Source organism: Calypte anna, chromosome 15 (genome assembly GCF_003957555.1).
Source record: "Calypte anna isolate BGI_N300 chromosome 15, bCalAnn1_v1.p, whole genome shotgun sequence".
NCBI lineage: Eukaryota > Metazoa > Chordata > Aves > Apodiformes > Trochilidae > Calypte > Calypte anna.
The window spans coordinates 13,209,357-13,226,665 of NC_044261.1; the positions used below are offsets into that span (position 1 = coordinate 13,209,357).

The 17,309-nt window shown below is 38.2% G+C and overlaps 1 protein-coding gene across 1 annotated transcript in view; it reads right to left on the reverse strand.

Annotated features, from left to right (window-relative positions):
* Positions 1 to 17,309, reverse strand: part of MED13L (mediator complex subunit 13L) — a 177,900-nt gene that overhangs the window by 74,212 nt on the left and 86,379 nt on the right. Inside the window, exon 4 of the mRNA XM_030460813.1 lies at positions 13,659 to 13,742. Coding sequence (XP_030316673.1) covers positions 13,659 to 13,742 — 84 coding nt within the window. The remainder of the gene's footprint in view (positions 1 to 13,658; positions 13,743 to 17,309) is intronic.

Sequence of the window (17,309 nt, forward strand, 5' to 3'; positions counted from 1 at the left end):
AGTCACTGGTTGCTGTAAGACAGAAAAAGACACTGAGCAGGATCTTAAAAAAATAAATAATGCCCAACTCCAACTGAAATTAACGTTAAGTAGGTGCCTAAACATGTCTGAAAACCCTTCCAGTAGCTACCTGCATATAAATGATATTAATTGCAAACACACACACACACACACACAAAGTTTCTAAAGATTTCTAACTACAATGAAAATTTACCTTAAAGATTTAGTAACAGCAGAAGAGGGATGAGTCTTTTGCGTGGATCTGCTTGCTTTTGGCACAATGATACTGATCTTGCTTTGCAGTGCCATCTGATTATTTAATAAATAAGCTTGACTTTCTCTATTCTTCTAGCTTTATGTGTACAATTTACCACATCTTTTTCTTGCTTATTGTATGTTTACATTTCCATTTTTTGCTATAAACTGCTTTGATTTACTTACTTGCTTTACTAAGCTACCAACAGTATCTAAAAATTCATTTGAGTGGCTTTTATAGAGACCTTTATAAAAACTAAATCTATTTGAAAGCTCAACAGTAAAATCCTATCAATAAAGTCAGTTTCCTACTTTTCAAAATAAAGTAGTGGAATTTCTGTAAAGCCTGCATCTGCAAAGTGTTAAGACAGGTGAAATTACCATAAAACTGCCAACTGCATAAGCACTCAGTTTCAAATGTGGTTCTAGTGGCTGAACATTTATAGAACACACTGTTATTTTTAAAAGAATTTGGTCCAGCTAATTTTTTCAAATTAAAAACTTTGTAATCTAAAGAATAATGCTTAACCTTCTTAATACTCTGAAATATTTAAGGTGTGAAAAACCTCTTTTAACATGACACAGTGGAAAAAGAGCAATGGCCCCAGCTCCAAAGAGGGTGGAAGCCAAGTATTCTCTCTTGAGTTCTGCATCAAGCAAACAGTATGTTCAGCTTTTTTTAAAGCATGCAACAGCAAAACTTGAAGGAGGGGGAAAAAAGGCACACCTCCAAGTAGCAGACAAGTCCTAAGAGCATGTAAGTAACATACAGCACGCTGGCAGACAGCCAGAGGAGCAGAAAGGCATCATGACAGCCAAAAATAGATCAGTGCTATTTTTAACTTTTTTGTTGCTGTCGATTGCACTGTTTCAGAAATAGATTCTAAAATAAGTATGGAGGTTTGGTGAGAAGTTTATTGGTCCATCTGTTTTCCAGGAGAGTTGTATTTTTCTGTAATACCATGCAAATGACAAAGCTGCAGTGCATGAAGCTGTTCTTAAAAAAAAAAAAAAATGCAATAATAAGACCTTTTGTGAATAATATGCCATAAAGAAAAGTCAGCCCAGTCTCAAAACAGTGGATTACAGCCTTCAACTTGAACAAAACAAAAATCACTAAACATTCTTATTCCCAAATCTCTGTTATGTCAGCACAAGGTATAAGGACAATTTTATTTTTCAACTCAAAGTAAATCCTCTCCACCCACACAAAACAGTCACTACAATTTGGAGCATTAATTAGATTGTTCTTTTTATACTCCTGAACTAGTCATTTACATCCAAAATATTTCTTCAAAGATCATAAATGCTACATAAAGGGAAATGAGAACACAGCTGAAATGATCAGTGTACGTGTAAGATGACTGTGAACATTTACATTTTTTACAAGAATAGTGGCCATAAGAAAATGAAGCACATGAAGTATACAGTAGAGCAGGATATTCTGGTTTTTTTTTCAATTATGTCCTGTAAATAAAACTAAAATGTGATGCACAAGGTGAGGGAATGGGCAGCTAAACCCACTGGCTAGTGGAATTTCTCAACAGACTGTTTTACAGTATTTAATTCCTGCATTAGAACAACTTTTTCTCTGGCAACTCCATCAGTAGGATATGGATGACTCTATTGATTTTTATGAGTTATACAATAAAAGTCCTGCAGGTTTGGATTAAACTGTATTAAACATGTCTGTGCCAGGCAGGTTATACACTGCTCCCACTTACTTTAATTAGTTCTTTTCCTTCTCTCATTTATACAAACATTACAGCTACTTAAGTGCCTCTCCTGAGATCACTTAGCCTCCTTTGATTTCTTCACAGTATTGAGACACAGTTCTTGACTTAACTTCCCATTTAAAAGAAATGTCAGTTATTAAAGCTAAATAATGAGAATTAGAAGAAGAGAGAGAACAGCATAATAACAAATTCTGCTACTACTGTGATACTGAAAAAACTGAAAGCCAGAACTGAGGACAAAGAACTGCAGTAGAACTTCACAAGAGCTGCAATAGAGATAAATGAATAAAGAGGGTGGAGAGGGGGAAAAAAAAAATCTAGAATCTAAACATTTCTACAGATAAAGATCAGTCCAGAAAGAACAAAAATATCACAAAGGATGCAGCAATGTCCAGAATTTGGAAAGAGATGTAGGACAAACAGAAGACACTCCTGCAACAGTCCAGAAAACCATCAGGTATAAATCTAAACACAAGTGTCATTCTGAATCTCCCCCACCCAAAGGAATAACAGTAGAAATAAGACATGCACAAAGATGTAAGGGGAAAGTTAAGAAATGCAGAATATTCTCCATACAAAAATCAGCTAAATACATAAGGAGCCTTCACTGTGAAGATCAGCTAAACAGGAAGAGAGCAGATGTGTACTAAAATCAAAAGGATTGAGACAAAGAATTCAGATTGTTATATCTTCTCCTTCACGAAAAAAGCAGAAGACCTAACAATTCACTACAAATGAAAAAATATAAAGCAAAAACCCCAGACCTTTTTCCACTCATTGCATAGATGAGAGATGGTATTAATTACCAACAAGTATTTGTGCATGCTGAAATTCTGTGTGGGTTCAAACTCAATTAAATGCACAAAAGAGAAATTCATCAACAGTTGTTAAACACAAAAATATGTCAAGTCGCATCGCCAAAACCAGCAGGAAGCTGACCAAGTGTACAGAAAAATAACTGTATTCTTGGCATGACCTTATAGTCTTCCCTAAACTATTCTACTTTTGACCACTGCTGGAGACATTTTTTACATTAAGGGATTATTTTAGAGGAGTATGTGGGTATAGTTCTTTTTAAGAAACTAGAGTAACGTAAAGCAGACAGCTTCCTGAAACACCCAGAGTGCCTGCATTACACTGCTTTTTAGCACACTACACTTGACTTAATGCCACATTTGTCTCATGGCTTTGTCAAAAGCAGGCAGAACAGAAACTCTTCTGGTAGTATTTTTACTCTTTCCTAAATTAAAAGTTTTTCGAAGAATTGAGTGGGACAGTGAATTATTTCACTGTATGTCCATGTGTTAGTGAGCAGCTCTTCAAAGCATCAGATCATAAATGTGGTTTAAGCAACACTGTGTGAACAGTCATGTTTCTACATAATCTGAAGACTGATAAGTAATAACTCCATGTATTAGACATCATATTCCCTAAATTAGACTGTTGGATCCTTAAACAAACAAACAAATGGATTTTAAAGCTTCAGGTCAAGAGATGGAAATTACATAATTAAATGCACTGATATCATCCAAAAATCACTTGCAGTTCCCCATGTCTTTAACAGCTGATCACATGAAGAGATTAAAAAAAGGCAGGATCCCTCCAAGTAATTTTTGCAGCTTACTTTCCTCAAAGATGACAGAAAATTCCCTTCTCTGCTGGGAAATTAAATCTACCCAAATTACCACCCTGTCCTTCTCCTAACTGTCCTGTCATGACCTAAGTCACTGGCCACTAGGATTAACTTCTCACTCTCTCACATCCTGTCAGGAAACATGAGGCAGTGTTTTACAAGTCCTTGAATGATTCACATAGCTACCTACAAGGTGGTGTCTCCCATTTCTCATGGAAATGCCTTCCCCCTTGCCCCTGGGAGGAAATTCCAGAAGAAGAATTGTCACCATGACATTCAGACTGATAAAAAAAGAAAATCAGGGGAGGATAATTGTTCTCTGTGCAAGTTTCAATTTCCCCAAACATTCTGCTATCTCACAATACACTGCTCAACTGAAGGATGGCAATCATTACCCAATATACCTGCTGAAAACTGCTCTTCAGCTCAAATCTTCAGCTCTGGAATCAAGAGAAAACTTTAATAACAAGCCAAGAAAAAAGGTTGGACAGAAAGGGGGAAGTCAGTTCACGTAGGAAGAAAATACCTTGTAAGTCACACACAGAAGAGGCTCACATAGGCATGGAAAAATCCCATAATACAGGAGGAATGACTGGGTTGGGGTTTTTTTATAGATCTCCAAGAATCAATAGCCACACCAGTGACTGGAGATCAGAGTGTAGTTCATCTGCCATTCCCTGGAGAGATAAACCCCATCCAAAATATTCACTGAAGTAATTCTACACAAACACAGTTTGAGGATTTAGAGTGCCTTTCTCCTATGTCATGTAAACTCTTTTTAGCAGACTAATCCAAAAGCACTACTTAAAATGCTGAAGAACAGTATCCACATACAAGCATTAAAATGGCAAATCTGCAGAGGTGTAATTACAACAAAGCAGTTTGGACCACATGTTTACCAGAGGCAAGCAACTATTTGATCGGCTGCAATGACAAAACATGATGTCAGCAGATGGCAGTATGAAGATTGCAACTGGTAAATAACATTAGCTTGTCAATGCTTGGGAGAGTTCTTTGATGGGCACCTATAATAGAAGGTCTATTTCTTAGTAATTACTCAGCCTTAGTTTTATTATCAGGGTAAATTTCAGAGAGACTGAGGGTAGTCTTATTACAAGGATGTTTTTGGTTACTGATTTTTCAGCAAGAAAACAATAAAATGTCTGCAATGACTGACAGTGTGATAAAGAAGACTGCCTGCACTGAAAGTCAGAAAAAAGAGAGCCATACAAGTGGGTAGGTACAACCTAAAATTAATCTAGTCAGTTCAAACCCAAGCACAGCAAGTGGCTCATTCTCTTTTTCAAAATTCTATCCAGTGTTTGCTCACTTGTCCAGTATTTCTCAACATTTTAAGTACACACACTCAGAACATATAAAGTCAGTTCTGTGATTGAGAAATGACCTGCTTCACATATGCTCTTCACCCTGCCTCAGGCTGTTAAAGACCACTTGTAACTTATCTTAAGTTCAGACTGAAGGAACAAGGTGTACAGTGCAATTCCAAGCAGGTGGATAGGAGGCTTTTCCTAATGTTTTTGCCCTCAAAGGGAAAAATTCCTCAGCAATTCACCTAAAAAATCTGTTTGTGAGAGGTACAAAGACAACTGAACGTATATCTGTTGCCTGAACCTCATCCTCCCTACCCCATCACCCTGTCCCACTCTTCTAATGAAAAAACAGGACTTTTTCCAATTTGAGACTTAGAAGATGAACAAGAAAAGCCTGGTCAGTATTTCTTGCTAGACATAAGTCAGCATTTCTTGATACAATGCACTCTGAGAGAGCACCCAAGAACAACAACAAGTGGCTTCTTAATACACAACCCAATTTGTATCACCAAGCATAACTGCTCTAACTACAGCTTCTCCCATTCCAGACAGGTTTAAAAAATAAACACTACTCAGCTCAGAATGAGCTCAGTTGCAGTGATTAAGCAGGAGGAAACAACGAACCCTCCCCTTGGATGCAAACAGGTGAGAGGCTGGTGGGAAAAAGTCACTCAGAAACCTCAGTAAGCATGACTTGGGTACTTAAAACGACTGACTGGAGCCATCCTTTAACTCACCTGGCTTTACACCATTGCCAGGTAAGTTGAAGCTAACAGGGTTCATTAAATCTGATACACTTTAAGATATATCCACTGTGTAATTGCTGTACATGAGCAGCTTGGCCCTCTGCAATGTTCCTTTTAATCATGAAAAGGAAAGCCTACAGCTTAAGGGTTCATTATTAAAAGGAAGAATGTGAGTTTGTTTATATTACTAGTCCTGCACAGAACTGCTCTATGTCACCTTATTTTAATAATACACAAAATTACAAGTGTTTGTTCAAGTTCACTGTCTTCTGAACTAGCAGTGAATTAATACCAAAGACAAGAAACTTTCAAATTGTATTATTATCCTGAGTCCAAAAATTCAATAAGCCAAAAGACTACAAGCATTTAGAATACTAGTTCAGCTTTCTCTTCACCTTTAAATGGTCCCATCCAATCTCTTTTTTCTTTTCTTTTTATTAAAATAAATAGGGCATTTCCATAACTTTTTAGATGTATCATCCACAGAATAGTCCATTTATATCACATAATATGATGATTTCTTTAACAAGTGAACTGATTGCACAATGCCTAACAGATATCCTGGTATTGCACACAGATGACAGTATTTTGCAATATTTAAAAATAATTGCTCTACAGACTGAGATGCATGGAACACTCTGCTGGCCAATTACCTGATCCAGCTCACTTTCAGGAGAATGCACTGAAAAAATACACAACCAATCCTGATTAAGATGAAGGCAAAGACTGGTAAAGAAATATTTGGGGGACAGAAAGAAGACAAGACAGTCAAATAATTTCAGTCTGCTCCATTTAACATAACTGCAAAAATTACATTAATGCTTATACTAGCAGGTTAATTAACCACAAATGAAATGGCTCCATTTGGGCTAAGAGGGGAGAAAAAAAGAATCAAACATCTCCAGTACAACTCCATTTTGGTCTGAGTCTTCAGAAAATGAAGGTTAGCAAAAATTTTCAAGTGAACGTAAGTCTGAGCTGTATGAGTAAGCTGTATTTCAAGATTAAGTTGCTTTAAAGAAGTATAAAAATGTCAGAAAAATAAATGAAAAAGGCATTATTGTTGACTGAAATAATTCAATGGTATTGCTTTCAATTGAAGATTTCTTTTCTACTTTTGGAGAGAGACTGAAGATTTTTTTGCCTTTAGGAAGCAAATTTACCTGAGAATATGAGGAAGTGTATTGACTTCTGAATAGGACTGAAAACAAATCCTACAGTGCCAGTATTTTTTCAGAACTCAGAAGACCAACTATTGCCAACAAGGACTTCAAATCTGTTTAAGCACAAAATGCAGCCTGATTGAAGAAAGCTGGAATCTCTCATTTGTGGATGTTCTAGCAGAAGCAGACCTATAGCTGTAACTACAATTATAGTGGCAACAGATACAAGTATTCAAAACTAAGCCCTCTAAATATCTACAAAAGCCCTTAAGTCAATTCATTACTGATACATTAAGTGACAACACTTGTGTTTGGCAGACAGTGCAACTGGGAGTCCTGACAAATCTAATTAATAGCACATCAGGGGCACTTAGTTTATCCTTTATATACAGTGCCAATAGTGAGTGTATGAGAAAAGGAGCTTAAACATTAGTGGGACTTCACTAATTGGTCACCGAGTCCTGATTAAGCCAGGCTTCATATAAAACTGTTGAAGTTCAAGTGTCTGACACAAGTGTATCCAAAACTACTTAGTATCTTCATTATGTCACTCCTTAAGTACATAAATAAAAGTAAGGCAAAAAGAGAAACCTACAGCAGAGATATGTGACTCTAAGTTTGGTTAACTGCTTGCCATATGTTTACCCATAGTCCCAAATATTTCATTCATTTAAATTACTATATATTTTTAAGTTATAAAAGTATGAAAAATAATATAGCTTCAACTACATTAAATAAAGCAAATATTTGGAGTATGTAAGCATTCCATTAAGCATATATAAAAGTATTTGTATATGCAATAAATGTTTCCAGCAAATAGTCACTACAAGAGGCTTTACAGAAGTTAAAGATTACAGGAGTAGCTTTGTGTGTCTTTTCATTTACATTTCCTGAGTCAGTAAAAAAGATCCTTAACTCCAAACACACATATCCAACATATCCCAGCTTCCTCAAAATCTTAAAAGGAAAGGTTAGTTGTAAACAAACACTGCTAGAAGATGGATTCGGTTATTTCAGTGGAAAAAAGCAATCTCAACCCTCAAGAACCTCACCAAAATCCAGCTCATGAAAGCTGTGTGATATTCTGAGACAGCCCAAGCACAGGAAGGGAGGGCACCTTTAAGGGCAAGGGGCTTGAAGAGATTTTTCTTCCCCAAGACAAAGAATTCTATTAACACTTAATTTCAAAATGGTAGATGCTGGTCAGCAGTATCTTGCTTCTGTGTTGGAAGCTCACTAGGAGCCAAAGAACTAGAACCTACAAACATCTTTTTACAAGATTATGCCATGCCTCCTCATCAACCTTTGCCAATTCTGCTGCATTCCCTCCTGCTTCAGAGCACTCAGCTCATGTGTGGAATTTCTGTAAGAAACGAGGGACCCACAACCTACATTGTGGCTGCCAGAGATGAACAAACACTCTCAAACACACAGCACATGTACACAGTGAATTTCATCAGCAGTAGTCCCTTTCTGAGATAATGCTGCATCCATACAAAGAGGTCACTGCAATAATACAATTCCTCTTATCAAAACAAGGCTGTACTTGCAAAGAAGAGATGTCTGACTCATTCATGTCTATCAACAAACCTCAGAGTACCCCAGGACAAACACACAGTGTCACACCTCTCAACAACCTGCCTGGTTTGTGTGTGCTGCCTGGCTTGGGTCCATGCATTCTGCAAAGAGCTGTGTAAGACACTACACAGCATCACTTCAATCAGCTGAAGGGGGGACCATGCAGCACCCCAGAAGGACTCCTCTAGTGACACCCTACCAATGATCCCATGCAGAGAGCCTTTCTATTGTTCCCAGCACCTTATCTGGATTGACAAGGGTCAAGGAATCTGAAGAACTGGTCAGTGCCTTCATAATGCTCTTACCCCAGGAAAGGAGGATGAAAAGGTTGGGTCGTTATGATGAAGAAAGCACTGCTCAGTTATGGTGCTACAGGAACACCAACACAGCTCACTGCCACATTTACTGAAGGACATACATGAACAGTAACAGCTGTAGCTCCATACCATAATGTAGAGCTGTACAGAGGTTGTATCATTGGGTCATACAGATCATCTATTAAATAAAGATTTTCATTATGCAGTGTAAGAGTTCTTCCAATATTTTTGAAAATACTGTTTTATTATTTTCATTATTAAATTAATAAAGAACTCTCCTTGATTTACAGGTTATCTAGGAAGTTACTTTGGTAACAAAGCACATTAATAGTAAGACCTTCATCCCAGATTGCTTTTTACCTGCACAGAGTGTTAATGTTTTCAATCAAGAATTTTACCTAAAAGACTACTCAAATAGGATGCAAACAAAATAACCAAGACTACCAGTAGCATATATCCCCAATAGATAAGCAGTAATTAAAATGGTAGTGCTTGAATAGCATTTTCCCAAACCATCTTGGATAACACCCTTAGGTAACCCTGCTACTGTTTGACTGTCTCTGTCTACAAAACATAAAAGTACTTTTTAAAACGGTATTTGATTAATATACTTGAACATAATTCTACTGAATTACTTTAAAACATTTATAAACATAAGCATACTGGTAGGAGTGACATCAGTTTGTGCTGAAAAATGCATGTTAAAACACTGATTTTATAATATGCACTTCACACCTACACCTTCCACTGGGTACACCATACCAAGTAGTTCAGAGGAGCAAAGAACGCAGTCAGCTTTAGCACACAAAAGACTCCAAATCTTAAAATCCCAAACCAAACAAAACCAAAGCAGCCCTCTACAGATACAATTCACTAGCTTGGCCTATCAGTTCACTGAAACCGTAAGTAATACTGAGAAGAAACACAGCAAAGATGAACAGAATTTAAAGCTCAAAATACTAAAAAATATTTGTCTGGGAACTAAGCCTCAAACTGAAGCAGAAGCTGATTTTTACAGAGGTAGGAAGAATTACTGAAAAATAAGAAGTGTTTCTTATTACTAAGAATTTCTATCACGTTTATTTTGACAAGTCAGGAATAAGGACACATTATTTAACATTAAATCAGATCAGTTATAATTATTTTCCTTCCTAGTCTTTCCTCACTGATGTTGTTACATTTTTATTACCATAGCATCACTATACACCATTTTCTATAAATGATCACATTATTTAATTTTTTGAAACACTGTTAAAATATAAGTCCACAAACTTGGAGAATCGAGACAACATATATGGCTTTTCTCAAATCCAAGAAAATTAAACCAGTTTTAAATTAACACATTTTCACTGTGTTGAATTGTACATGCACGACCCAGCAGTTACCATTTCTCAGCTGAGAAATTCCAATCTTATTAAAAATTTAAATAGATCACTTAAACAGTTTTGATGCTTACAAAGAAACAAATGCAGCTATTCAGGAAAGCTGGATACCAACACACTCACTGAACCACAGTACACTGGTAAAGTTCACTGGTTAGATCTCAAAGGGGAGAGCTGGCTTGTGCTTGGAGTACAGTATTTAAGATACACTCCTTGCACTTGTAACTCAAAATTTTATATTCCAGCAGTACCCTATGTTGTCTTAATCAACCCTCTCACAAGACACTAAGACAAACAGGATGTTTACAAACTGAAATTAAGAACTGTATTTCATTGCAGCCCAACTGTAATTCTTCTCTTCCTAACACATTGCCTCAAGCACACAGTAATGTGGTTATCTAGACACCATTTCTATCTCTCAGTCCACCAACCAGTAAAGAATACATACACTTCTAAATATTTCAGTGATGGTACTTCTCTTTTTAAAGCTAAAAGATCCTAAGAGACTTCTGGAAGAAGAGATGACCCATCAGTTGTTTAAGCCACAAAACGCAACAGGTTTTTTCACATATTCTTTACATTTATAACAATTTAAAACAGCTTAAGAATTTACATTAAGTTGCTTATACAGTTCAAGACAAGCTTTTTTCTCCAATTCCCTGCTACAAACCAAGAAAACAATAAAATAATTAGCAAAGATTCTTGGCTTGGTCATAAGTTTTTTTTTCTCAGTAAGATGTTTAACATTTTATGGTGGTGCTTTCTGAAACCAAAAAAACCCTGTACAAAATCTGGAAAGTGATGCTGAATAGACTGTGAAGATGCATTTTCTGCACACAGTGGAAGGGACTATTCATGCCTTGCCATCAGACAAATGTTGTCGATTCCAAACACACTGATCACCTTTAGGAAGCTGTGTAGATAAATAAGCAAGCCTGCCCTTTTGCAGCAGTAGCACACAGACATATTGTAGACATGCACTGCTGTAGAACAGACAATAAAACATGAGAAATTATTTAGTAAGTGACACATACTATTAAAGATATTTGGGAAAGTAAACCCACAAGTTCTGCACTAAATTTCCTGTCAAAAGCATCTGGTTGATGCTGTAAGCATAACAAAACTGCATCCAGATATGTCTGTAACTCCCTCTGCTGTTCCCTCCCTCCTGAGAAGACCAGAAGAGCTCATCTTGCACACTGTGTCTCATACTGCCTGGGAAGGTCAGCTATTGTTCTCAGACCTCCTTTTGACATCTCAGGACTAACTGGGTCACGGCCACTGCCATGCTCCACTTCATCTTTGACTTCATTCTACAAGTCACAGACCTCCCCCACCCTTCTCTTTTAATGCCATTCACAAAAATCACAGGCTCTGAATGACCTCAGTCCCTCAGAGGCAGCTGTGCTGTTTATTTATACACAGTCCAAGACATCTCAGTATATTCCTGAAATTAACTGCAGGTGATTGAAATTTGAGATGACTTCATTTTGCTAGAACTAGAAGTACAAAAGCAGACTTTGAAACCATTTGTATTTTTTGTCAAAACAACATCCACCCAGGTTTTCTCCATTCCAGGCAAGTATCTCTAATTAGGCCATAGTTAGTATTGCTAAACTCTTGAAATGGTGTATACCCATAGGGACTACAGTGACAAGTACACTTTATTAAAAAAACCAACAAAACAAAACAAAACGAAAACAAACTAAAATAAAAATAACAACCAAACAACAAACATTGTCTTCTTCAAGGGTCTGTCCTTCAACAGTAAAATATCCTATAGAAGTCAGTTTTATACACAGCAACATTTCTAATATATTAAAGTCCAACATTAATTTTTTGCAACGTTTCAGACCATATATATATATATATATATATATCTACAGCAAGTATATAAATTTACAAATTTAATTATGCTCTACAGATCACCTCACTGTACAGGTGACTGGGTATTTCACACATGTAAACAAGATACAGGACCTACTAATTTGCCAGAACTCTTAAGTAATGATACATTCCATGCTAGTGCTGCTGCTGGTTTTGACACACATCACCTGTATCAGATGCTTCACTTCCTAAACTGATACACTCCAAAACCAGTCACTAGACTTGCAAACATATTTAATCTGAGTACTAAGGCTGAGAAAATCTGATAAACTGTTTTATTGAAAGGAGATGTTTTCCTTTACCAGAAGCTGGAAAAGACACTACTTCGTTCATCACTTTAGGGAATTAATCTTCCAGAGAATTAAACTCGATACTGGTGTGCTCAGAAAAGAAGCAGAGAAAACATGAGGGAGGAAGGTGTTTACATACAGCCCAGACAGAGAAAGGTATGGAAAACCTCGACCTTCTAACCATTTCTTGCCATTAGATCAATAAGAAATCAAAGTTTACACACACAGTGTAAGTCAACTTGCCTATAAGAGTAAATTCCAAGAGATATCCCCCATGCTGCTAGTGTTTTCTGTTTTCAGAAAGGAAACAAATTCATGTTTCATTACTGCATTTTCTCTTAACCCCAACTGTTGTTTGGAAGTAGCTGGTTAACACAAAGTCTGTTACAGAGGGAAGCCAGCTGTTTGTACCATTGCACTGTAACAGGTGTGTGACATTTTTGTTGTAAGATGATACAGTGAGATAAAGAGATGAGGAGGAAGGTATGTGTGATGCACAGAATTATTTCCACCTGTACCTACAGCTGCCATCAGACACACTGTTGTGACTGTAGCTATGCTGGATCAAGAATGTGCCACCCTACTTCATCTCTACTTGCTCATTACCTTTACATCTCCCAGCATAACTGCATGTTTAGTCACTTCCTAACCTAGTTCTGTCAAAATGATTCCCGTTAGAAAATCTGTGTTTCAGCTTAACTCAGATTATTTTTGACAGAACTTGTTTAGCAGATGACTATAAATGCAAGTACCAGAAGATCTGAGAACATTGTAACCTTTACAGCTAGGAGAGGATATAGCAATGAGCAAGTAGAGACAGCCAGCCCTTTCCTACAACTATGTGGCTGCAAAAGCACTGCATTCATCAGACACAGAGGTCTGATTTGTCTGGCTGCCTAATCAGTGAAAGCTATGCATCAAGGCTGGAATCTTTCAAGAAAACAGATCAGTAAATCTATAAACTACTTTCTTCACTGCTTAAAATGTCACATTGGGTTAAGTGCCCAGAAATTAAAGTAATTTGATGTAACTACTTGGAATTCTGATGTATAATGAGAGAAACAGGCAGATGGTATTTGAAAGATGTAAGAAAATGCAACATTTCTGAAGAGTTAATGGTTAAATACCAGCCTCACCTCATCTTAAATTATCATGACAAGATCTAAAATACTACTTCAGTGTCTCACTGTATTTCTGTGTTTCACTGAAGTTAACAGTGTCTGTTCTTACTTGTTACATGGGGTAAGAGAAGTAGAAAAGCTATCACCAAAACACAGCATCTGGCTAGGATGTAAACACAGCACTGACAGGGACAGGACTTGATTTGTAGATCATCTTACCTTTTATTAACAGGCTTCTCATCCTTGTCATAGGGCCTTATGAACCATTTGCCAATTCTTACAAAGTTTTTATCCATCAAGCACCTAGAAAACAATTACAGAACAATTACTACTTAAAACTTATAATTAAAAACAGTCTTTGATGATAGTGTATCTAAGAAATTAAATAGCTGACTTTCCATAAGTTCAAAATTCAGTTTGCTGCTTTTGGGTTCAATGTCATTTTGCCCTTTCTCTTCTCCCACACTAAGGGAAAATCACTAATTCCGTGATGCTATCGCTGATGTTGATCTTCACACATAGATTTTCCCCTCATCTCTGGCAGAATCTCTTCTGCTCCATGTTACTCTTCTGTTGAATGATCCAACACCCTATTTTTTAAACTCCTCTTCTTGCACAAAGCCAAGTCATAATTATCATAAAGCCAAGTCACTGATTATTTTTTATAGAGTCTTTCAGATTTCAAGATTAAGAATACACGTTCCTGCATTTCTGGCACATAAATGGCAGAGTACAGCATATAAATGAAAGGAAACTGTACTGAGAAAATATTAACAATGAACCATTTTTCCTTCATGTGATCCACAGCATGATTTCAAGGGGCTGAGGCTTCCACAATTACCATTTCCTTTCTCAGAAAACCTCACTCCAGCACACATATTCCCATGTCACTAAATTTAGTGCAGGAAGTCACTGGTTTTCTGTCGTCTCTTTTTAAGTACACAATATCTTCATAGAAACTCTATGGCTTTTAATAAACTAACAACAAGTGTACAAAGTGATCAATTTAGGTTGCCAAGCTGAGAAGAACTTGATGCCCTTCTAAGTTCACCTGTGCAGATGAAACACACTAGCAATATGCTACTGAAGTATGCTTTATACCTTAAATATGCATTTGAACATACTGCTCAAGAGACCCCATAAAGAAATCTGTTACAATGGCATATTTTTCAGTAAGGTATATATTGTGTTTCAAAAGCCAGAAAAAAACCTGTCACTAGTGATTTATTTACAATTCTGACCAATATGCGAGCATTTCCTACACATTTCACATCTAAGTATTTACTTAGATGGAAGAACTACCCTTCCCCATCCTTCAAAGTCTTCAGTAGTTTATTTCCATAGCAGTTGCTAGACATCAGCCAAAAGAAAACAAATAAATAAAAATCACATTAATCCTGGGAAAGTCTTCAAAAGCATACCTAGAAGACAAAGAAATGGAAAACAATGTAGATGCTAATATGACTTCAATTATTCTGTACAAAATTCACAGGGTTTTCCAAAGCTAATGCTGGGCTGGAAAAAAACCTAAAAGCATTTTCTAAAAGCAGAACAAATCCAGGCTAGTTGAATATACCAGTATCTTAAACTGAATTTGTAAGCTAAACCAGCTGAGATCTAAAGACACTTGCTCTTCTGCTGATAGGGGAAAAAAGTATGCTTTAACATCTGTTTCCCTAGGAAATATCTGCTATCAGAGAAAGTCTGTCAAGTGTCAGTGCACTTTATACAAACAAAAGGAAGTCTGTGAAGTTTCCATCACGTCCTAGAGAAAATAATCTGTACTAGCAAAGAATATAATAAACTCAACTCCATCATACACACTTTAATTCCTCCTCATCAAATCTCACAACTGCAAGGCCAACTACCTCAAACTAATAACTACTTTCCCAGAAAAAACATCTTCATAGGTAGACTCAGTCTTAAAAATCAGCCAACCACAGATGCTGAGCTACATCACAGGTTATTTAAGGTATAATCCTATATGAAACAGGGAACAGGACTGCAAAGGCATGGGTCTGCAGGATGCATCCAAGTGAACAAGGAATGCCCATACGGTGTTGTTTCTGCTGTAAGCAACTCGGTGGTAACCAGCCCGACTGTAAACTGTAATGAGCTGGTGCAAAAAACACAACACACAAGAACAAAAAATCAACCCCCCCCCCCAAAAAGCTGGTCAATAAAACCCCAAATGGTACACCAAAAATGCCATTATTTGATCATATGCAGTTAGGACATACCATGCCCTGAACTCCTCGGCTCGTTCCTCCAGTTAAGGCCGAGGGGTTTTCTCCCTGAGCAGCAATGATGCTCGACCTCTCCTATTTCCAACTTTTCTTTCAAAATCAAAAAATGACCTGACAAGGACACACTAACAAATTGATAAATGATACCGTAACATTTTGAGTAGTATTTCTTCAGATCTCCTACAATTAATTGACAATTAACATAAAACTTCTGATCACTAATGCTGAGAATAAAAAAGAAAAAAAGATAAACAGTTGCATAAACACCCTTCCTTGCGTTTCCCGGAGTTAATTTAAACCAAACACATCACCTCACCGCTTCCTAGACACAGCTTCTCCCGTTTTCACCTCAGGTTCTCCTCAGTCCCTCCCCACCGCTCCCTGAGGTGCGGGGCAGAGGAGGCGGCGGGGGTCACCTCCACCACAGCTCTTCCCGCCGCCATTTGCTCCTCGCTCCCAGCCTGCCCTGTCAAAAGCGATTTTCCTGCCTCTTTCTCCAGCGGCTGCCGCTCTCTTCCTTCAACAGGGCCGAACCGCCCTTCCAGAGGCTCCTCCGGCCTCCTGCGGGGAGCGGGTACCGCGCTGTGTGAGGGAACCGGCGGGAACCGGTTCTGAGCGGCACGGCCGACACCGCCTCCTCTCCTCTCCCCTCCCCCGGGTCAGCCCTCGTACTGCCCCGGTGGTACCGCTTAGCACAGGTGTTGTACTGCCCCGGTGGTACCGCTTAGCACAGGTGTGACTGCCCCGGTGGTACCGCTTAGCACAGGTGTGACTGACCCATTGGTACCGCTTAGCACAGGTGTGACTGCCCCATTGGTACCGCTTAGCACAGGTGTGACTGCCCCGGTGGTACCGCTTAGCACAGGTGTGACTGCCCCGGTGGTACCGCTTAGCACAGGTGTGACTGACCCATTGGTACCGCTTAGCACAGGTGTGACTGCTCCGGTGGTACTGCTTAGCACAGGTGTGACTGACCCATTGGTACCGCTTAGCACAGGTGTGACTGCCCCGGTGGTACCGCTTAGCACAGGTGTGACTGACCCATTGGTACCGCTTAGCACAGGTGTGACTGCCCCATTGGTACCGCTTAGCACAGGTGTGACTGCCCCGGTGGTACCGCTCAGCACAGGTGTGACTGCCCCGGTGGTACCGCTTAGCACAGGTGTGCCTACTCGGAGCAACGGCACTGCCCTGATGGGGAATGAATTACACCTTGCTGGGACACAAGGAGGTTTCCAAGCAATGAAAACCCCGTCCTTCAGTAACTGGAAGACAACCCTGGGAAACCCCCTGACAACTTCAGGCAACCGCCTTGCCTCTTCAGATAAAATCAAAAAGAACTCTGACACTTGTTTCTTAAATCAAGCTTGTCCTAAGCATAAGGTAAAACAGCTCTGCAAAAATTCATTTTTTAATAAAAAAAATTTTAATAAAAATTTTAATAAAGCCTACATGCACTGCCATTATTTTGACTGAAACACTTGGTGTTGCACACAAAAAGCAAACAAAGAAGTGTGCAGGAAACTCTGAACACTGCAAAAATGAGGTAACAGTACAGATTCTTGGTATTTCTGAAGACACTTCAGTCACAGCTGAGGAAAACCATTCTAACACTGCCAGCTGA